The sequence below is a fragment of the Populus euphratica genome, unplaced genomic scaffold, assembly GCF_000495115.2.
Source record: "Populus euphratica unplaced genomic scaffold, PopEup_1.0 scaffold3.1, whole genome shotgun sequence".
Lineage (NCBI taxonomy): Eukaryota > Viridiplantae > Streptophyta > Magnoliopsida > Malpighiales > Salicaceae > Populus > Populus euphratica.
This window is the reverse complement of record NW_011499847.1, coordinates 4,908,200-4,930,745: the sequence shown is the minus strand read 5'-3', so window position 1 is coordinate 4,930,745 and position 22,546 is coordinate 4,908,200. Positions and strand designations below refer to the sequence as shown.

Here is a 22,546-nt window from a genome sequence, read left to right as displayed (position 1 = left end):
CTACAGGTTCTGGAGAGCTATGAGCGTGCATATGTCAATATGATCCGTGTTCAGCAGCTGTCAGAACTAGAGGAGGTTTGCTCAGTTTTTGAGAATACATCTACCTTGTTTTTGTTCTATTTCTGCATACAAGCATGAAATTAAACTGGAGTATGGGGTGGTAATTTGTTTTGTGACAGGTCATTGACTATTATACACTTCCTAGGGGAAATCCTGTTGCGGAAGGACGGCGGGCCCTTATACGCAATATGTGGACAGAAAGGATACAAGGAGCAAAGCGTAATGTTGAGGTAGAGATGACTTTATTCTCTCTCTCTTGCACATGTGCATTCATGTTTTCTGCTAGCCTGTTGAAGTTGAGATATTTTCCTGATAGTAAATATCTCAGCATGTATGATTGTGAAAATGAAGTCAGCTGAGATCATGGCATTGAAAGCCAGGTTAAAACATATAGCAAATGCTATGACAAGGGTTCATAGAGTATTGTTTCCCACTTTCAGTGAAAAGCTTTCATGGATAGTGACAATTGCTTTTTCTCTGACCTGTTTGACCATTTTTATGCTTGATTTTTCAGGTCTGGCAAGCTCTTTTGGCTGTAAGAGCACTTGTACTGCCTCCAACTGAAGACATTGATAACTGGCTCAAGTTTGCTTCTCTATGTCGAAAAAGTAATCGGATTAGTCATGCTAGGTCCACTTTGGTTAAACTTTTACAGGTCCGTGGCGCATGTCTCACCAAACCAGCATTGATGTTAATTTTGGGATTGATTCTCATTTGTCTTTGCCTGTTAAAATTTTGCTTTGAATTGTAAACAGTATGACCCTGAGACATCTCCTGAAAACATGCGATACCATGGGCCTCCTCAAGTAATGTTGGCATACTTGAAATATCAGTGGTCACTTGGGGAGGATCACAAGCGAAAAGAAGCTTTTTCTAGGTTGCAGGTGTGCATAACTGATTTAGCTGACTGTATCAGGCACAATTACCTTCATATGTAGCTTCACTTACTAATTCTGTTCTCTCTTGCTACATATTTTTCTTGGATGCCAAATCACTCTTACAGGATCTGGCCATAGAGCTTTCAGGTACCCCAAATATGCAATCAGTCATGCCAACAGGTTTAATGGTTAGCATGGGTCAAAATGTCCATCTCCTGGCACGTGTATATCGTATACTTGGAATCTGGCAGTGGGCTCTTTCTCCTGGTTTGGATGATGATTCCATACAAGGTGGCTGCCTCCTTTCCACACTAAATTCTGTAAGAAGTTGTCTTTTTGGTTCTTTTTTATTGATTCACCTTTTTTTTTGTGCAGAGATTCTTTCATCATTCAGCAATGCCACTCAGTATGAAACAAAATGGGGAAAAGCATGGCACTCATGGGCTTTGTTCAATACAGCAGTGATGTCACACTATACTTTAAGAGGGTTTCCAAATGTTGCCTCACAGTTTGTTGTTGCAGCGGTCACTGGTTATTTTCATTCAATTGCCTATGCAGCAAATGCTAAAGGTGTTGATGGTAGTTTACAGGTAAATAATATCTCATATATAGGTCTCCTTGCACATTTAAAATCTTAAACATGCATCTAAAAAAATGTGGACATTATCTTTTTCCTTCAGCTTTTACTAAGCTCTTCTTTCTTTCCACATTGTAGCAGTCACTTTCTGTTAAATAGGCACCTTCTTGGTTGTTATAAAAGACGAAGATTACAGTGTGAATCTGGTCACAATTTCAATGAACCTGCAGTTTGTACTTTCAAATTTATATGGAGATGTGTTAGCGTGTATATGATCATTTTTTAAATACTTTAGGTATAAATTCATTTTGTGATGCCTGCATTTTTCACTGAGGAAAAGAGTTGTTTCTTATGTCATGTATTAAGTCAATAGCTAGATATTCATCTGTCTTATTTTCCTGGATCCTGGTTTGTTTTGCTCTGTATATTAATACTCCAGATGGGTGTTGTTTTTAATTGTGCTATTTGTTTCAGGATATACTCCGCCTTCTTACCTTGTGGTTCAACCATGGAGATACTGCAGAAGTTCAAATGGCACTGCAGAAAGGATTTGCTCATGTTAATATCAACACATGGCTTGCTGTTTTACCTCAAATAATTGCCAGGATACATTTGAATAACCATGCTCTGAGAGAACTAATTCAATCACTTTTGGTGCGAATTGGACAGAATCATCCACAGGTGTGCATTTTTTGCTTGATGCTTTCCAAATTGATAGCTACACTATTTTAGGCAGGGCTATTGGATGAAAGAACTGAAATATAAATTGTTGACTTTGCACTTAAGCTGCGGAACAAAATGAATGCTATAGTGATCATGCTAGAGAATATTGTATTTAACTTGACCTCCATGGAAATAGAAAACCCATACAATTGCCACATGCAGTGCAAAAAATAGTTTATGAATAGTACATTTTTCTAGAATTTCATTTTATAATCTTGGACGTTTTCAAATCAATTTTGTGTGGTAAAATGGTATTTTTTATTGTTTTGTTTGGTTGATTTTGTATTGTTTTTCATTTCTTTAAGCGTGGATAAAATTTCTGAAAGTAAGAGAATCCTAATTGAATTGAAGTCACAGACACTAGTTCTAAAAATTGTCAGTGAAGAAACACTAGATGTTGATTGCTCAACCTAAAAGGTAGGAATCTTCCTTTATTCCACAAGTGTATCTCTTTCAATATATTTATAAAGGCTACTTTGATAGCACAAGTTTTGCATTGCATTCAAGTTCTTAAGATAGATGTCTCTTCACACAAATGCATCTGGACCTCTGCATGTGTTTAAGGAATTGATATTTTTGCAGGCTCTTATGTATCCTCTTCTCGTGGCTTGTAAATCTATAAGCAATTTACGTAAAGCAGCTGCTGAGGAAGTGGTAAACAAAGTTCGGCAGCATAGTGGTGTGCTTGTGGACCAGGTTAATTAAGTGGTTAATTTACAATCAATTAATTGTTTGTTGCAGTTTGGTTTTATCTTAATACTGGTCTCTGTTCACATGTAGGCACAACTTGTATCATCAGAACTAGTTAGAGTCGCGATACTTTGGCATGAAAAGTGGCACGAGGGACTAGAAGAAGCAAGTCGTTTGTATTTTGGTGAACATAACATTGAGGGAATGCTAAAGGCATTGGAGCCTCTGCATGAAATGCTGGAGGAGGGTGCTATGAAGGAGAATATTACTATAAAGGAGAGAGCATTCATTGAGGTTTCAATTAATATTATCGCATTTTTCATTACATATGTTTGCTCTTTGATATCCACTATTAGTGTATTTGATCTTATTGTAAAACTGTTCTGGATTTTTAGCATAATTCAATTGTTGAATTCTGGATCTTACATTTTTTATCCCATGGTGCTATGTTGCTATTCTAATATATTGAATCAGATGACTCCCTTTGTCTTGAAACCGATTTGTAATTCCTGAAAATGGTACGCAGGCATACCGGCATGAATTGTTGGAGGCATGGGAGTGTTGTATGAAGTACAAGAGAACTCTAAAAGAGGCTGAGCTTACTCAGGTATGGTAGTTTGAGGGAGTGAAATATGTGATTTTTTGTAGGTTTTTAGTACTGGTTAAGAAATGGTAAACTTTTCTTATGTGTGCATGAATCTGCCTGGGGTGGATGAATTGGTTGGAAAATCATGACATACGAGTATATCCTCTTTCTGGTTGCCATTTTCGGATACGTAAACACATATTTTCCTTACTACCTTTTTGTACATGGTTTTCACTTCAGAACATCTAAAGCATGAACAAATATATAGAGTGCCACTTAGATTCATTAGAGTTCTAAAAGCTGTGAACTGACTTATTTTTCATGGTTCAGGAGCCCATTGTTTTTTTTTTTTATCCTTTTGTTTTATCAACTTACTCTCTTTCCATTCTTTTTCAATTTTTGGTGTTTGAATAATAACCATACACTGTATCTGTCTTCCATGTAATCACCCACTGTAGATTGTAGTTTAAGCCTGGTCCAGTAAGGACAAAGTTTAGATGAAGTTGTATTCTCCACCTCCCCCTCCCCCTCCCCCTTTCACTTTAAATTCTGACAACAACAACAACAACAACAACAAAGCCTTAATCCTTAACTAGTCAGGGCCAGCTATATGGATGGATCCTTTTGTGCCATTCTCTGTGATCATAAACCGAATTTGTCTCAGTGTTAAGATAGTTAACCATTCAATACCACTTCCATCACTGTGTTCGGTCTCCCTCTACGTCCTTTCATCCCTCCACTGTCAACTTTCCATTCCTCTGAATCTCAGCCTTCAGTGGCCTACTCTAGACAGACCCAGGCCGTCCAAGGCATTCTTCTCTCATTTTATCTCCAGTTTGCTGTACAGTGGAAAATGTGTTCATTTCTAATCTTATCTCTTTTTTGTGTTACCAGGCATCCATCTTAGCATGCACGTTGCCAACACACATTTTATGAGGATGATGTTTTTTGCGCAAGATTCAATCCTAGAAAGCATTGTTGGCCTCACCATTTTATGTGGAACTTACCTTTCACATATGAGAGATTTTTTTAATTATTATTATTATTTGATGGAAAAGGAATTTTTGAGGTAAAATATGCACAGAAGAACGAGAAATATTCCTAAAATACTAAGAGGAGAAACATCTTTTTCCATAGCTTAAGTAATTTAATCACATATTAGGCTTACTTGGTTGAAGCTAATGCTTGGGAAGGTGTGCTTGTGTCAAAACCACAAGCTAATGATGTGAAATATGTCTTGATCAGGCTTGGGATCTATATTATCATGTTTTCAGACGAATAGACAAGCAGCTTCAAGTCATGACGACTCTTGACCTGCAGGCAAGAATGATATATCTGTGTGTTAATTTCTAGCCCATTATTGAATTGGAACTAACCACTCTTTGATTGTGTAAAAATAGTCTGTTTCTCCTGAGCTGGTAGAATGCCGTGATTTGGAGCTTGCTGTTCCTGGGACATATCGTGCTGGTATGATGAACTTTTTAGAAGACTCAAGTCATTATCAAACCCTAGTTTCTTAGCTAATCCTTTGACTTGGTTTCTCATGCTTCAGATTTTCCAGTGGTAACAATAGCGTCATTTGCACCTGAGCTTGTTGTCATAACATCGAAACAGCGACCCCGGAAATTGACTATTCATGGAAGTGACGGGGAAGATCATGCCTTCTTGCTGAAGGGACATGAAGATTTGCGCCAAGACGAACGTGTCATGCAGGTTATCTATCTTTTGCACGTAGAGATACTTATTATTGTACTTTGTTGTGCTAGATGATGCTATTTGTTTCCATTGCTGGTTTATTGCTAAAACATGTTGGCTGTTGCCAGCTATTTGGATTGGTGAATACTCTGCTGGAGAATTCAAGAAAAACTGAAGAGAAGGATCTGTCTATTCACCGATATGCTGTAATTCCGTTATCTTCAAACAGTGGGTTAATTGAATGGGTTCCTAATTGTGACACACTAAACCAACTCATTCGAGAATACAGGGATGCTAGAAAGGTATATTAAAGTTTATTGGTGGGTATTGGGGGTGGGGTAGGGGGCATGGGGTGTTGAGGTTTTTGAATGCACTTGTTCAATGTGTGGATATGTTATTATTTTGTGGTGAGTCAGCTGCAATTGATGGATTCCTGTATTTCTTATTTCAGATCACCCTAAATCAAGAGCACAAATACATGCTCAGTTTTGCCCCGGATTATGACAATTTACCCCTCATTGCTAAAGTTGAAGTCTTTGATTATGCTCTTCAAAATACTGACGGAAATGACCTGGCCAGGGTATGCAATGAAAATTCATCTTATCAATATTTTTTTCTTCTTTCCCATGGACACTATTTCAATGCACCAAGTTATGTTTTCTGCTAGGTTCTGTGGTTAAAAAGTCGCACTTCTGAGATATGGCTGGAGAGGAGAACAAATTACACAAGGAGTTTAGCAGTCATGAGCATGGTATGTGTTCACCTTGTATTATTGTTTACCAGTCATGAGTATGTTATGTGTTTTGTTGTATCATCTAACTTCTTTCTTAAAGGTCCATTCCATTAATAATAGAACTCCCAACAAATGTCATTATTTCATCATTCTAGCTGACTTGTATGTTTTCACAAACGAACTTGTAAAAAAAAAAATGGAATCATGCAGATAATCCAAAAACCATCGGCTCTCTTTTTCCTTTGAACTTCTCGCAATGATCAAGGAAATGAGTTCTTGATGCATCTAGCTGTTGGATTTCTAAGCTTTAACTCTTAAACAGTGAAGTTGTTGTTGGTCATCTCACATTCTTTTGTCTAGCTTCTTGACCTTGCTTTTTTCTACCAAATAAATAAATGAAAGCTGCTGTTTTGTTTCAGGCCGCCTACATTCCTGTTTTCTTAATTCACTGTCTCTTTATAGTTAATTGTTTGGTTTTTTGAGAGCATGGAAATGATTTAACGTTAATTGCTTTATTCAGGTTGGTTATCTTCTTGGCTTAGGTGATCGACACCCTAGCAACCTTATGCTGCATCGCTACAGGTAGATAATGATTAGAACAAAGCAACGATGGAAAAGTGCTACTATTTGGGATTTTCTCATGCTTATGTTTTGCAGTGGGAAGATCTTGCATATTGACTTTGGAGATTGCTTTGAAGCTTCAATGAACAGGGAAAAGTTTCCTGAAAAGGTACATTCTAGAAAAACCTGCTTTATCATACGATTCCTAATTCACAACTGTCCCCTTTGAATATAAAATGCAGTAGCATGCTTAAAATGATTTCTTCAATGTAGGTTCCCTTCCGTTTGACAAGAATGCTTGTGAAAGCTATGGAGGTTAGCGGTATAGAGGGCAATTTCCGCTCTACTTGTGAAAATGTGATGCAAGTTCTCCGTACACACAAGGATAGTGTTATGGCCATGATGGAGGTATGAATTGATTGTTCTATTTTGTACTTCTGTGTGCCTACTCTGTAGGAAAAGTCAGATTGGATTAATTGCAAGCTTTGAATATCTTCTGAAAATCCACGTATATAGAACAGCAGATGCTGGTGTAAGCAACAGCAACCAATGAGTGTACAAGAAGTTTAAATTTGCAATAGGACAGATGATGCAAGACTATTTATTGTAGGGCAACCAGTTATATTAGTCATTTTGTTAATTTTTAAGAGTTTCAAGTATTGAATTGAATATATCCTGTTCAGTGAGAAAAAAAGGTAAAAGGTTTTTTGGTTGGTTGATATATGATTGATCTGGTTTTCAATGCTACTGCTAAAAATAAAATTTAGATTCTTGTTTATATGACAACGAGGTTAGTGAATCTGGTTCCTCTATTTTTCAGGCTTTTGTTCATGATCCTCTCATCAATTGGCGCCTTTTCAACTTTAATGAGGTCCCACAAATGTCAATGTTTGCCAATAGTCATGTCCCTGCTGTTGTGAATACCGAGGAATCTGCTCCTAGCAGAGAGCTCCCTCAACCGCAACGCGGTGCTCGTGAGAGAGAACTTCTTCAGGTATCATTTTATATCTCAGATGTTAGAACCTTTGCAATAACGTTGTTTGATGATACTTATATATTCAATTGGGTTTATGCAGGCTGTTAATCAGCTTGGTGATGCTAATGAGGTCTTGAATGTACGAGCTGTGGTTGTCATGGCCCGGATGAGTAATAAACTGACTGGACGTGATTTTTCCACACCCTCATTATCTGCAAGCTCTATCCAACATGCAGTAGATCACAGCTCTTTAATTTCTGGAGATATTCGTGAAGTAGATCATGGCTTATCTGTTAAATTGCAAGTTCAGAAGTTAATTATTCAAGCCATGTCGCTTGAAAATCTGTGCCAAAATTATGTTGGGTATGATGCCAATCTGCCTTCCCACCTTTTTTATTCCCTCTTGTTTTATGCACATCTCAAAGTGCTCTATACCAATGCATTTGAAGATGACATGTTGCTTCTTGTTGGTATAACATGCATGGTTTCATTTAAGAAATTTCCCTGTAAATTTCTTCAATTTTCTCAAATCCAGTTTGGTGATAGTAGAACGTAAATATTGTTAGCAGAAATGACAGCTGAACAGAGATGGCATTAAGCACTTGTCTTCACTTTTAATTTCATCCTCGGGTTAATTGACCCTGTACTCTGCCATTTTCATCTTCTAATTTTGCACTGAATGAAAGAACAGCTCTCCAACTTGGGCAGGTTTTGTTAACTAATAATATCTGTGCTCCGCCTTTCAGGTGGTGTCCCTTTTGGTGAGGTGAAGCAACCCTGTTGTATAAACTGTGCATAGCTCAAGCCCGGTAGACCTCAAGAGAAGTAGTCTCCCGTTGGAACGTCTGTATATAGATACAGCTTGAAGAAACGAATGCTGGAAATAATATTGTATATAGTGGAATTGGATTTCAGATGCAGCTTGCATGGGAATGATCTTCGTCGTCCCCACAGTATAGGCGCTGCTATTTATTCTCCCATGTAATCAGTTTACAGTCGAACCTGAACCAATGCAGGCGCAGTAGCTCTGCATTCCATCCTTGTTAATCCACAAGAAATGGAATTTCACGGCCAAGTTCCCTCCCATCAGGTACTTATGTTGTGGCTTGTTGAATTATAACTTGACAAAACCTATTAGCAAATTGCTTCAAATGATTTACGTGACAACCATTTCCATTCATGTGGAAAATTATCAAGCGATATGGGCTGTTATCATTATCTTGATGTATCTAAATGTATTTAATAGCATTTTCAAAGAAGCCATGGGTCTTTTAATGTAATTGCATGACCGCCTAATCTGATACATGCTATTTAACCAGATAATGTGACAAATATGAAGGTTTTCAAGCGTTGAACTCGACAAAAACATTGAATTTTGCTTCTTGAAATTTGAAAATTATGGATATTGACACTGAAGGAATCAAATATTCATCTAAATATCCATAACAGATAATTGCACGAATTAAAAAAAAAAAAACATTCCTTTAAATGTCAAGGAATTTATTGTTGTACTGACAACGATTGTAGCAATATGATGATAACGGGTGGATTCAAGAGATTATTCTTACCTATCAGGTTCTGGCTCAGTAGTGTTGGCGCAGCTCCCCTTCTTTCCCCTTCTTTCGAACTTTGGTTTCATATCTATAATATCTTTAAGATGGTGTTGGTGTTGGCGCAGCTCCCCTTCTTTCGAACCTTGGTTTCATATCTATAATATCTTTAAGAGAATTCCAATTTGCAGCTTGCTACGTTTACACTTCTTTTTTTCTCGCTTTCGAAGATTATAAACTAAACCAATAGAAATTTTACACGCGTGACTGTTTGTTCACATCATTTTATGATATATGTATTATTAATTATTTTAATTCATAATTACTACTACTATACTACTTAATGTGAAAAGTCTCTCATTTTAAATATGATATACTAAAATGTTGATATGGATGAATTTAATTGTGTGCAATAATTTTATTGATTGGTCCATGATCTTAACTATTATGATCCATAATTCACTTAAAATGTCATTTCTCTATCTGATTATATGAAGTTGTAACATGTTTTGTTTGTGTGCGTGTCTTCCAATTTTTAATAAATGTACCAGCCATCAACGTATTAGACATTGCATGCGTCACGCTTCTCCTCTGCTTCAAAATCCCTCAATATTTTATTTTCTTAAAAAAAAATATGGAAATCTAACTATTGGTTTAATGTCCGTCATTAATATTTTACTCAAAATTTATATTAATATAACTGATACAATACCAATTAATTAATATATTTATCTCAAACACCTTGCTTAGAACTCTCAAAAAAAATACGAATAACACGCATGTCTATCCTCCACCTCATAGAGATTAATTAATTCAATACAAATGTTAGTATCATTTTCTTTCATTTTTTTTTTTATAATTCAAAGTAACTGAGCCAGTTTCACAATTAATCTATAAGTACAATGAACAAATAAATCACCGTGAAAGTAACAAGCATGAAAAAAAAAATAACTTGAACATATATATATATATATATAAACAAATCTCTACCCCATTAGTATCATTTTCTTAATAATATGAGAGGAGCCAAATTCAAAAATAAATGCTGCCTCGTTTTTTGTTAAAAAAAAGAACCCGGACTGGTGACTCGGTAGTTGCCTGACAAACTAGGGTGGTGCTACGTGCATTTATTAGTGTTTCCAATACAGAATCATTTTTTCCTATAGTTCATTTTCTAGTTCTAGTTTATTTCTTAAGTACCATATATAGTTATGCAACTCAACAGAATTTAGATAACAGATTTCAGCAAAACCTTGTTCGTGCAGGTAATCCTAATTTTATCTCGCAATCTAATAATGCTTGCTATCTCCAGCAACTGCCCAGTTCAGAGATGTTTGATTTGCCTAGCATATACATATAACAATGTAAAGAAGTCTATAAGAAAATTTTATAACCAAAGACATTCATCTCCAATTATCTCATGCGAATACAAGGGGAAGGAAATGAGATTGGGGCTACTTGAATTTGCTTCCTTGCGAGTTTCGGCATAGGTAATGAGCAGGTTGAGTGCTCACAAGACTAGAGAGACAATGGCTCATAAAAGTTGAGAAGTGGTGATTTGTCTCAAATTGAAGTTCTTGCGCACAAATGGACATCTGGTATTGTGCTTATTTTGCCTAGAAACATTACAAAGCATCAGATAATAAACAAGCTGAAACTGCATTAAGAACCTCGTTGACAGGGATGTGGCTTGAGCAAGGGACATGTCATACCATTCAGTATTACAGAAAAACTAAATTGACTGTTCTTCAGTTTCCCAAAGGAGATCTAGACCTGCAAGAAACATCATTTAGAGTTGGATACATGTTTCTCAGCCGTTATTGTGTGCAGGTCTGTTCTTATACTTGCTCTCCATCAGGGTCAGTAGGAAATCTGTAAAAATGTGCTCATAATCTGGCATTTTCCCATACCCTACAAATGGATTTAAAAACTCGTTTAATCACCTGTGCGCCCTAAAAAAATACTGTAAAACAGAGGCAAGCATTTATAACAAACTTTATTGAAATAGAACGCATCAAGCGCCATAATTTGGGAAGATTCAAGAGAACATCAAGAGGCATGTCAGGCAGAGACGAGCATCATATTCCAAATTAAAAACTTGAAAGATAGAATACTTGAGTAAATGTTATATACTTGCCAGGAAAGTAATTGATGTCTATCACGTAAAAAACATCTTTTGTCCCATGCTCTCGGATCATATCTACATTAAACAATCGGAGTCCCTAGAAAATGCAGAATATGGTAGCTAAGAGTAACAGCAAACCAGATATATATAACGCTTCACCAACCACAGAGCTCAATAAAGTGAAAATATATATAAAAAAGAAAAGAGAAAAGACAGAGAACATTGATCTACCAGCCGGCGACGAAGCTCCCTTGCAAGCTTCTCCAGTAAAGGAAGGGGAGGAAGTTCTGCGAGATCCACACAAAGTTATTGTAAGGGAGATACTAAGGCCTACAAAGAAACAGTTAAGCCAGTTCTCTCCATAACCAGAACAATCACTTTTACTGAAACAGGACATCAGTAAGAATCTGTTTTCAATCATATTCTACATCTCTAATAATAAACCACACGGTCAAAGGCCCATGCTAAAACTCGGTGCTTCAGTAATACAGTTAAGCCAGTTCTATCCATAACCGGAACAATCACTTTTACTGAAACATGACATCAGTAAGAACCCGTTTTCAATCATATTCTACAGCTCTAATAATAAACCACACGGTCAATGGCCCATGCTAAAACTCGGTGCTTCAGTATTTATTCCTCAAAGGCATGAAATGACATATCTTAGTAAGATGTGAATAAATAAATTGGTTACAAAACTGATGCCAAATGAATCCTTAGAAATAAGAAAGAAAATCGTAATGTTTAGAACCTGAAACTGAAAAGTAAAATGTTTCGAAGAATCTCACCAGCAACAGAAGGGTCAAGGTCTGCATCATCTGCAGAAGCTGCAGCAGATGAAACCCTCGGAAATCGAAAAACACCTTCAACTTTTGATAGCTCTTGCTTCGTAACGTTAGGTAGAGAGAATCGTCGTACAACCTTTATGGCTTCACCAACAATATAAATCTTGAAAAGAACACCACCTAGCATGAGAAGATTAAAAAAAATCAAATTAAGAAAGAACACTGATGGGCACATCAAGAATTATTTTCATGCATTAGTTGGAACATACCATGATTAACAAACTCTTGCAACACTAAGGGTGGTTCAAGTTCTGAAAGGGAGAATTGATCATAAGCAAGAAACAATTCATGTGACTTGGCAGTTCCATCCACAACTAGTGGTTTTACGACTGAAAATATTAACACAAGGAAAATTAATTAAACAACACTGGGTAAGGAAAAAACATGCAGACATTTATTAAATTGCATGGAACATCCAACTGGTACTAAAATAATTCCAAGGTTGATCACTATGGATTTATCAACTTAAGGAAAGGAACCTGATAAACTCAGCCTTGGAAATTTGGAGAGACTAGCGATAGACATCTGTTAGTTTGCAAATAGAAAAGAAACACTACCTAGTGGCAGCTTTAATCCAGCGCTGGTGACTTCATGAGGGATGGATGATGGATCGTTATTAATTACCATCTGCCTTGGAACACAGACCTTGCCTACAGAAACAACAATAAATGCAAATCTGGTCAGCATTACTGAATTGCTTCTTCCATGTGACTTCTAGTTCAGGAAGCTGGAAGAGAAGGGTGTCCCACAATGAGGATAAAAACAGCAGAAGATTACCATAGCAGTCAGATAAGTTGAGATTAGTCACATCATTGAGCATGGACTGCCGATTCAGTAGCTGCTCTATAGCATCTGGAGGATCGAGGACAGCTACTTCAGGATTTTTTTTCCTGTAATCCTTCAAAAGGAAATAGTATATATATAAAAGGCAAAGATAAACTCCTTTCCCAGGGCAGGAACAGAAAAAAAATTAGAGAAAGAAGATACAGTACAGAAATTAGACAAATATATAATGGCTGAGACAAATAGCAACTATCAGTGAATTGAGGCTTCTGGTAGGCATTAAACCATAATTGTAATGGTTTAAACCATTACAAAATAGCTAAACCATTGGCTGTAATAAAAACAACAGGTATAAGCTGTACAGATTAAACTAAAGCGTGAGAACCCTTATATTGCAATTCATCTATGCCAAGTACCAGTTATGCAAGAGCACAGACCACTGATTACCTTAATAACCACTCAAATCTTTTTTATAGAGAAAATCTGATAGGAAAAGATATTTAAATGTGCACACTACACACACTATGGAGACAAGGAAAAGGTTAAGAGACAGGTTATTTAAATACACACATTGTAGCATCAACTTTAATTGATCATTATAAAAGAAAGTGTACTTCAAGACCTGCTAGAGGCACTTACTATAGTTAAGACACTGAGAAGTTTAAATGTATTGTTCCATTAAATTATCAATTGCAAAGACCAATGTTTAATAAGTCTAACAAGCCAATAAATCCTGGCAGCAAAAAGTGCAGAAACTTCGAAAAGAGATGAATCAAACATTGCAACTAAGCTCGCCAAACTTAAAAGCTCATCCAGATTGATCACAGAAGTAAAATCCTTGCTTGTTAGAGTTCTCGAGAGACTGACTTCAAACATCTGGTCATGATCCATGCTGGGATGAGATGGGAGTGCAAAGCTCTGCACATTATGTCAGAGTAAAAGAGTCTACAGGTTCAAGAGGGTAAATTTGTTTTTTCAATGATTTTCCTCCAATTCATGCTTAATCCCCAGCGCATATGGATGGATTTATTGTACATCAATTTATATGTTGGGCATTGAAAAACTCTGGTTCGTTCATTATACAGTATTCAAACTAGATGCAAAATTACATTAAGAGATCAGAATTCGATGACAAACCTCAATAGCTCCGCACCAATCCTTTCCCAACAGCTGCAAGGAAGATAAACTAATCAGATACTTGTACTAGGTTTGGTAGGACATGAAGATCATATCTGTAAAAAAAGAAGAAGCTCGCCTACACACAGTCTGATCAGAAATTCAAACGATTAACCCGAGGTAACCAAGAAATGCAAACGAAAACGCTATTCAATCATAAAAATATATATATATATATATATTCAAAAAATGTAATAATGAGAGGACAAGGAAATAGAAAAACCCAACACTAACCTTGTGCAAAACAACATCGAATGTAATAATGAGAGGACAAGGAAATAGAAAAACCCAACACTAACCTTGTGCAAAACAACATCGAAGGGACCTTGATCCAGCAATGGCCTGTTTAGATCAATAGCAACGAACAATATTCCCTTATTTCTGCACCAGGCACAGAAATTTGTTTATAGTTATGGAATGCCTTATGATAAGGAGGCAACATTTTGGAAACTTGACTTATGAGAGTATCAAGAATTTCCTTCATCCAACCGATGCAGGCATTTCGAAAGATCTTTTCTTTCTTTCAACCATAACAGGAATTAACTTCATCAAGTACAATGACAGAAAAGAGTGTGCGTGTGTTTTTTTTTTTTGGAGGGGCGCAGTGGCCTGAAACTATTCTAAACGAGCTGAATTCACAGTAGTTTTTTCAGCACAAATAACTACAGACAAAATAAAACCAAGTAAAGTATGAAGTTGCAGCCACGTGTTAGGAATATCATGAAATTATAGAAATGCAGCTTATCAGAATATTATGATAGGCACAAACACAGGGAAAAAAATAGAAATGGATAGATAACAGGAATAAAGCTGTAAAGTTGGCAACAAGAGATGACATCACGTAGCTATTTCTTAAAACTAGTTTATTCACACAAAATGCACAGGAATATATAATTGACAGAAATTGTGTACAGTCTTAACATTTCTAAACTAAATAATAAAGTACCAAACATTGACTTTATGTTCATTGAAGAAAAGTCCAAAGAGTATATATTGTGGAATATTCCCAACAATTTTTTTCTTTAATTTTTCTAAAGAATCCAGATACCCAGGAGTGAAAGCATAAATGATAAGTCAAGCAAAACACACGTCCAGCGTCTGTCCTCGAAAAGTAACCCCTGGATGCTTAACCACTTTTATTTGCCCGAAAGTTTTTTTTTAAAAAATTGATTTTTATAAAAAGTAATTTTTTAAAAAATAAATTATTTTTTAATATTTAATAATATCTTAAAAAAATTAAAAATTATTTTTAATTTTTTACTGTATTATGAAAAATTAATTAGAAAATATTTTATTTTAAAAAAATAAAAATCAATCTTATAAATAAAAAAAATTAATTTCATAAAGTAATAAAAAAATAGAGGCCAAATCTCATAGATAAAAAAAATTAAATGCAAATAAAAATAAAAAAATAAATTTAGAAATTATTTTAAATAAAAATAGCAATAAAAATAGAAATTAAATCTTGTAAATAAAGAGTTTTAATTAAAAAATAAAAATTAATATAAAAATATAATGTTAAGGGATAAAATTAAAGAAAAAAATTAAATAAAATATATAATAATTAAATATTAATAAATAAATTTGATATAATTAATAAATAATAAGATTTTTTTAATAATTTTTAGAAAATATTTTATGTTTAAAATAAAAAAAGTTAAATTAAATTTTTATTTAATTAAAAAATATTTTCTAATGATTAATTTTTTTAATTATAAATAAATATAAAATATAATTTATGAAATTGATTTTTTTTAATGTAAACAACATTTACCTCCACCATTTTATTTTTTATAAAAAAAAATTTAATTTATAAAAAACACCTTTTCCAATCCAACCGGCCTAAATGCTTAGTTCGTCATTATTTTTAACAGAGACAACATATCCCTCCGCCACATCAAAACCCCGCAAGATGCAATAAAAACCAAATTCCAGCTAAAAAACAAGGTCACCAAAAAAGGGTTCACAGCCCAAAAACTAAAAGGCAAAAAAAAAACAGTAAAATTTACAAAATTTCAAGAATTCCCCGACAACCCATTTCAGGTATAGAAAAACCAAGCAGACACCCCAAAAAAGAACAAGCAAGCCTTCACACCCGCAATCAAGAGTTACAAAAACCTTCACACCCACATAAATCAAAAAAAAAAAAAAAGTTACAAAGAAACACATATATGTAAATAAAACTAAAACTTGATATCAAGATGTACAAACAGCGAAATGTAAACAGTGAATAATGTACAGTGAGATTTTACCTGGCTAAAACTTCAAGCTTTGGCTGCAAAAAACTCTTCTTTTTCTTTGATGTTAAAGCATACCCAACCACCACCAGTTTCTGTGGCTGCTGTATAGATAAAGACAACGACCTCACTTTCTCCTCCTCTTCCTTTTCAGGTGGCATTTCTCCGTGTATCCTCATAGCCCGCAAAACCCTCTAATCACAACAAGATCAAATTTTTGCTTTATGGGTTCTCTCTATTTACTCTTGTTTTCTTAAAAGATGGAACCTTTTTTGGTTGCAGAAAGATTGTGTAAGTTGATTAGTAATCCCTAGAAAACAAGAAAAGATAAGAACCTGAATGATTTCAATATTTCTTTTCGAGTATCTTCGTGTGTTTTTTGTTTTGCGTTTCTCTCTGTTTATCACTGTCAGGATACAGAGAGAGGGGTGGCGCTGGGTGTCGGTACAGTGCGTGTTTCTTGCAGGGTATAGATTGGTCGTTGCTACACACATGTGTAGGCGTGCCTCGGTCTGTCTTTTTGAATTAAAAGTTGCAGAGATTATGGATTTTTGTAGGAATATTAAATTCAATTTGCAGAGGGAGAGAGTGAAGTTGGAGAGAGGTGATTTTGCTTTATTTTGGAGCGTGGATTGCCCAAGCCCGCTTCTTGTTATATATAAGAAAGACTTGGACTCGGAAGGTTGCCTTTTCTTATATTCTCGTTTTACCCCTACTGGCTGTTACTCCACCAAACTCCAGAACGAGCTCAAAAACAATAAATGGTGGAAAGTTTATTTGTGATTTGGTGGTATGGTTTCTTCAGATTTTCAGTTCGATATCATGGGATTATTTTTAAAGAAATTTCTGTATTATAGAACAATAAAAAGATTGATAAAAAGTAGCGTATGACAACATAAGAAACAAATATAAGAAAACAAAAACATGTTTGATCTCCTAAAATAGTGTATATAAGAAAAAATATTGTTTCTTCGTTGTCTTCTTACACTCCTGTGGAGGCAAAATTTGTTTTAGGGACAAATGGTACGACTCAAAAAAATCACCATGTAATCGAAGTGTGATGTTAGTTTAATTTTTTATATATTGTTTTATATGTAAATCTACTTTATTTGTTGTTATTTGATCTAAAATTCAGATTTAATTTCTAAATTAAATAAATATAGTTTTTTATCTTTAAAAAAATAGATTAAACTTTCTTTAATTATTAAATTCAACATAAAAAAAAAGCTTGTTCACATTAAATCAAGGGGTTTTTTCTTAAAAAAAAAATATCTTTAACCTGACATCATTTTAGTTGCCATGGCAGCTAGCTCCATTGATTTGCTTGCTCTCTGAATTGGATCTTCAGTGCAATATGCTAACAGGCAAATGTAGAAGATTAATAAAAATTTTGCAATATACTACTGATTCTTATTCTTTATAGCCTGCACATAATAATAATAATAATAATAATAATAATATGCTTTGTATCCCATATAAACAGAATAGCCAATTTGGCAGTATAATATATTAGAAGATTACCTAGTTAGGATTATTCACTTCTTGACGGATTTTCTTAATTAAGAATCCATTAAAGTTAAACATCAGCAATTAATTATTTAAATGGGGCCTACAAATTTTATTCTCCCCTATTTTTTTATTTTTTATTTCTGGCTTAGAGAATAGATTATTCGAGTCTCTTGATATCCAAAAAAAAAAAAATGCTTTTCCGTGCTAGGAATATACTTGCAGAAACATGCAGAGAATATGCTTGGCAGGCCAAACTAGGTCTCAAATGTGTCATCGCTTGACCAACAGAGGGGGGGATGGAGGGATGCTATTTAATGAAATTTAATTTATAGATAAATAATTTCCTTAATCTTAAAATCATCGACCAAAGTGTCTCTAATCAACTACTCCATAGTTCGTTCTTCCTTCCTTCCTTCCTTTTTATTTAAATAAATTTGTTCTGTTGTCCTCGTTATGCAAGTTTGAGTCGTTGATTTACAAGTCAATATTCTATTTACAAGTCAATATTTACTCACGCTAGTATGCTAGAAAAAAACAAAACAATACACTTAAAATGGTATTTCCATTATTTATTTTAGAAAAAGATAAATTCTTGACGCCTGCAGAATTTTGAAAATATTTACGAGGTCTGGTTATTGAGCCTCGTGAACCATTCTTACTAAAATAGTTCCAACCGCATGCCATCCCTCCTCTTTTTCACTTGACTGGATTTTATTTTTTTTTGTTATAATTGCTCCGTCTACTGTACCTTCACAAAAATATTAATGGACTTCAAACCCTAAAAAAAATGTGTGTGTGTGTGTAATAGCATGATGCTTATGCGTTATATTAATTTGTATTTATATATGTTGTAATGAGATTCGATCTTAACCTTTTCGGTAGTGTCCACTAAGAACCATATCCATGCAAGAGAGTATTGGATTCCTAATCATCTAAAACAACAAAAAGGTATTTGAGATCATAATGATATTGCGAATTAAGAATTGGATAATATTTTAACAGCACATGGAAGTTGAAGCTGTAGATGTCCCCTGGATATTGATCTACTAATTTAATTAGGTTTAGTGGGTCTCGGTTTCATACTATACAGGGAATTAATTAAGAATTGGATACAAGAAGAAGGGAACATTATCCACTTCGGCTAAAAGGAGCTTCTCATCTTTGATCACACCATACACTTGTGCTAATTAACAACTGGTTAGGTGCAGGAGCACCTTATCGACTCAAAAACAATAACCAGTTCAAGATATAGCATGTTTTGGTCCGAAAATATTTTATAATATATGTGGTGGAGATTATCAGTCAATCTATTTGTACAGTAACAAGATCAAGCCCCGAACGCTAAAACGAGTTCATACGAAACGGGTTTGGTTGGCTGATTCATGATTTGATGGTTTGGTATGAGCAACAGCGGATCCTGTGAGTTGTGTTTTTCTCGGAAGTATACGCGTTAATTTGGAACTGAAATATCCTCTTGGATCTCTTGTTGTAGCTGCATGCAAATGTTTCCTATGAAAAATACTTGTAAGTTGTAAATTGCATGATCCTCCCATGCTAGCTAGCTATAGGGTTGCAATGCCTGCAGGGCCAGGATGTGTCTTCACTTACACGTGAGTTGTAATAGCTACAGCAGATTGAAAAGAAAGAGCTTGCAATGTTTGGTCACATGCCTAACCTGCGCAGATGTCTCCAGTTATCCGAAATTGGACTAGCTCAACAAAAGATATGAAATGGTTAGTACAGAACACCAAACCTAATGGAAAAAATTTAAAAGGTTTGAATCGCAGTTGATGCAAACGAAATGTACCAACAAATTAGGCGTCGCGCGTTTCCTGAAATGATTTAATTAAGTGCTGGAGTTGGTTTCCTAAGAGATCATGTCGATCTGGAATTGCCGGAGTATTTACTGGCTCACACCTCCATTTTGGACATTGGTTGTGTGAATTACAAGCAATGAAAAGTTATGAGGTTACTTGGATTAATCAGCTTAACATGAGCCAACTCAAAATAATGTTGTTGTTTTTTTAAAAAAAAATAGATTCTCGGGTCAACTATATTAATACATGTTTCGGACTATTTTTTTTTATATACATGTTTTAATTTCTTACATGGCAAATCATGTTTCTAAAAACATATTTTTTTTATTATTAATATAGATATTCAGGTTAATTTATATGTATTTTAATTAATTTTTTAAATTTTTAAATTAAAAATTATATAAATTTTTAATAATTATTATATAAACAACTAGAGTAATGAAATATGAAATTACAAAACAAAATTAAACTTTATAATTCCAAGCTGTCATCACTTACCACCTCCTACATGATTCCAAAGAACATGACTTCGCGTGTATTGGTCGGAGACAATTAAATCACGGCCACAACAAAAGAATAATGCGATGCACATGAAACACGACAAGTGTTTGGGGGGAGATGCATTGACTCTTGTGCATGGTAATCATTTGATAGCTCAAAGTCATGGAAGCACTATCTTTTTTTGAACGTGTTCGAACTGTAGTGCAGAGACAATTTGGGAGATTTTACTTTAATAAAAGCCATGGACTTCTGATTCCGTATGAGCATCCCTCCATTAAAGCCCTTGTTCCCACTTCATTGTGGTGGGGATAATAGGGAGACAGGAAACACATTTACCTTTGGAGTTTTCGTTCATTAAATTTGCTGGTGTCCAGAACTGGACGGTAAAATAAGGAAGGAGAGGTTTGTATCACAGGGTTTCAAATTTTGATTATTTCTTTTCTTAAAATTATTACTTTTGATGATTTTTTAAAATTATTTTTATATGTTAATACCAAAAATAAATTTTAAAAAATTAAAAAATATATATTATCTCAATAAAGTTTAAAATAAAAAATACTTTAAAATACTACTGGCCACGCTACCAAGCAAATCCTAGATTTTGCTCAGGGAGAGGAGGGGAACGAGTTAGAATTGGGCCATTTGGCTGATGTGGCCTTTTAAGGGCGAAGTAACGGCCGGCCTGTTGGTCTGCTACTACCACGACCATCTTCAAATTCAAATTTACCTCTAGTCAACTGGCAACCCTTCCACCGACTTTTGCCACAAATTTCAAATTTAAAATGTAAACTTTTCCTAATTACTTCTAAATTATAATTACTGCAAGAAATTAATTTCTAATTTTTAAAGCACGAGTGCCACGTTATTATTATAATAAAGTAAAGTAATCAAATTTCTTTTATATACAAAGAAATTCACCGCACTCTATTTTAAATTCATACTCATATATTAAATATCTTTCTGTGGCTTTTGTTTTAAAACGACCCGAAAAAAAAATTAGTTAACCAATTAGTTTTTGTTTTTTACATTATATCCGATAAATAATGTTTTGAACTTTAATTATATAGAAATTAAAATAATATATTTTTTATTTTTTTTACATGAAAAAACCAATCTGACAGTAATTTAAAAAAACCCGACCACAGCCAACAATAATTTTAAAAGCAACAAGAAATATCTTCAAAGACAAAGTTTTCTTTAAAAGCAATTTTAAAAGTTTTCTCGCAAGTGAGGTTCTGGCCTAGCGGTGGAAGGAGTTTGTCCTCTTTCTCTGCACCTGGGTTCGAACCTCACCCCCGATCATTTAAAAATGCATTAAGTTAATTTTTTTATTTTTTATATTAATATACAAAATAATTAAAAAATGCTAAAAAACATCAATTTAATATTTTTTAAACTAAAAAAATTAAAAAAATAATTACTCCTATATCACCCCACATGTCATCATCCCACCTACCACCATTGTCGTCATATCACAATCAATGTGATGACTGCCACCACAGGATCATAACTATACTATGGTAATGGTATCTATCATGCCACCATCAAAACCACTACAAGCTATTATTATAAAATAGCAGCTAACATCAACAGGGTCGTGGCTCAGCGGTTATTGGGTCTGTTTGCTTTCTTTTAAGTGTAGGTTTGAGTTTCTAGAAATAGGGTTGACAAGTTGTTCCCTTCATGTTTTTGTTGGGTCCTTTTTATATGGTATATCTATCATCCCTGCGGTGCCTTACCTGTTCATTGGGCTTGCAGGATGTTCAATGAACCGTGGGATTAGTCGTGGTGCGCGCAAAACCACTACAAGCTATTATTATAAAATAGCAGCTAACACCAGTAGGGTCGTGGTTTGGTGGCTGTTGAGTCTGCTTATTTTTTTTCAAGTTTAGGTTCGAGTTCCTAGAAGTGGGGTTGACAAGTTATTCCTTTCATGTTTCTACTAGGTCTTCTTTGTACGGTATGCCTGTCACCCCCGCGGTACTTACCTGTTTATTGGGCTTGCAGAATGTTCAGTGGACCGTGGAATTAATCATGGTGCGCGCAAGCTGGTCGAACATCCATGTTAATAATAAAAAAAAAAAATTAGCAGCTAACGTCGATTTATTATTGATACAGCTATTATTATATAAAAATAAATAAATATAGGAAATTGAATCAAACGGACCCTAATTTTTATACCTTATATTTTATTTAAAGTCCTCGTAAATTGATTTTAAAAATTAAAAACTAGGGTATAGTTCTGTTGTATACGAAAATGCATGTTTGATGTTGATTTGATGGAAAAAGCAAACATATTCAGTATAGAAAAAGAAAAAAAAAAATTAATCATGGTGCGCGCAAGCTGGTCGAACATCCATGTTAATAATAAAAAAAAAAAATTAGCAGCTAACGTCGATTTAGTATTGATACAGCTATTATTATATAAAAATAAATAAATATAGGAAATTGAATCAAACGGACCCTAATTTTTATACCTTATATTTTATTTAAAGTCCTCGTAAATTGATTTTAAAAATTAAAA

The 22,546-nt window shown here is 34.5% G+C and overlaps 2 protein-coding genes and 2 long non-coding RNA genes across 7 annotated transcripts in view; 2 read left to right on the top strand and 2 right to left on the bottom strand.

The window, feature by feature from the left end:
- LOC105109435 (serine/threonine-protein kinase TOR-like) overlaps positions 1-8,657 on the top strand; it is a 28,865-nt gene extending 20,208 nt beyond the window's left edge. For both annotated transcript variants that reach the window (XM_011004166.1, XM_011004160.1), the window contains exons 36-57: positions 7-75; positions 180-290; positions 575-715; positions 816-944; positions 1,064-1,229; positions 1,314-1,528; positions 1,990-2,196; positions 2,821-2,934; positions 3,019-3,222; positions 3,455-3,535; positions 4,760-4,834; positions 4,915-4,981; positions 5,067-5,227; positions 5,338-5,511; positions 5,661-5,789; positions 5,877-5,960; positions 6,463-6,524; positions 6,600-6,672; positions 6,777-6,911; positions 7,324-7,497; positions 7,580-7,842; positions 8,226-8,657. In XM_011004166.1, the coding sequence (XP_011002468.1) occupies positions 7-75; positions 180-290; positions 575-715; positions 816-944; positions 1,064-1,229; positions 1,314-1,528; positions 1,990-2,196; positions 2,821-2,934; positions 3,019-3,222; positions 3,455-3,535; positions 4,760-4,834; positions 4,915-4,981; positions 5,067-5,227; positions 5,338-5,511; positions 5,661-5,789; positions 5,877-5,960; positions 6,463-6,524; positions 6,600-6,672; positions 6,777-6,911; positions 7,324-7,497; positions 7,580-7,842; positions 8,226-8,244 (2,853 nt within the window). In that variant the 3' untranslated portion in view covers positions 8,245-8,657. The remainder of the gene's footprint in view (positions 1-6; positions 76-179; positions 291-574; positions 716-815; positions 945-1,063; positions 1,230-1,313; positions 1,529-1,989; positions 2,197-2,820; positions 2,935-3,018; positions 3,223-3,454; positions 3,536-4,759; positions 4,835-4,914; positions 4,982-5,066; positions 5,228-5,337; positions 5,512-5,660; positions 5,790-5,876; positions 5,961-6,462; positions 6,525-6,599; positions 6,673-6,776; positions 6,912-7,323; positions 7,498-7,579; positions 7,843-8,225) is intronic.
- LOC105109450 (uncharacterized) lies at positions 8,378-9,631 on the bottom strand. Its single transcript, XR_839254.1, has 2 exons — positions 9,175-9,631; positions 8,378-9,042 (listed from the first exon to the last, which is right to left on the bottom strand). It is a non-coding gene; the product is annotated as an uncharacterized LOC105109450 (long non-coding RNA).
- Positions 9,632-10,269: 638 nt separating this feature from the next.
- LOC105109413 (inositol-tetrakisphosphate 1-kinase 2-like) lies at positions 10,270-16,905 on the bottom strand. 3 transcript variants are annotated; one of them, XR_839251.1, is made up of 12 exons: positions 16,531-16,905; positions 16,211-16,389; positions 14,258-14,339; positions 13,920-13,952; positions 12,777-12,897; positions 12,557-12,649; positions 12,209-12,328; positions 11,943-12,119; positions 11,386-11,441; positions 11,167-11,251; positions 10,742-10,940; positions 10,270-10,645 (listed from the first exon to the last, which is right to left on the bottom strand). XR_839251.1 is itself a non-coding variant. In XM_011004130.1 (11 exons), the coding sequence occupies exons 1-11, from the start codon at positions 16,687-16,689 to the stop codon at positions 10,840-10,842; spliced, it is 1,206 nt and encodes a 401-aa protein (XP_011002432.1). In that variant the 5' UTR covers positions 16,690-16,905; the 3' UTR covers positions 10,293-10,839. The 3 variants fall into 3 exon arrangements, 2 of the variants coding, with proteins under 2 accessions (XP_011002432.1, XP_011002444.1); XM_011004130.1 differs by having other exon boundaries at positions 10,293-10,940; XM_011004142.1 differs by lacking the exons at positions 14,258-14,339; positions 16,211-16,389; positions 16,531-16,905 and adding an exon at positions 14,193-14,207 and having other exon boundaries at positions 10,293-10,940.
- Positions 16,315-16,682, top strand: LOC105109427 (uncharacterized). Its single transcript, XR_839252.1, has 2 exons — positions 16,315-16,392; positions 16,463-16,682. It is a non-coding gene; the product is annotated as an uncharacterized LOC105109427 (long non-coding RNA).
- Positions 16,906-22,546: the final 5,641 nt, after the last annotated feature.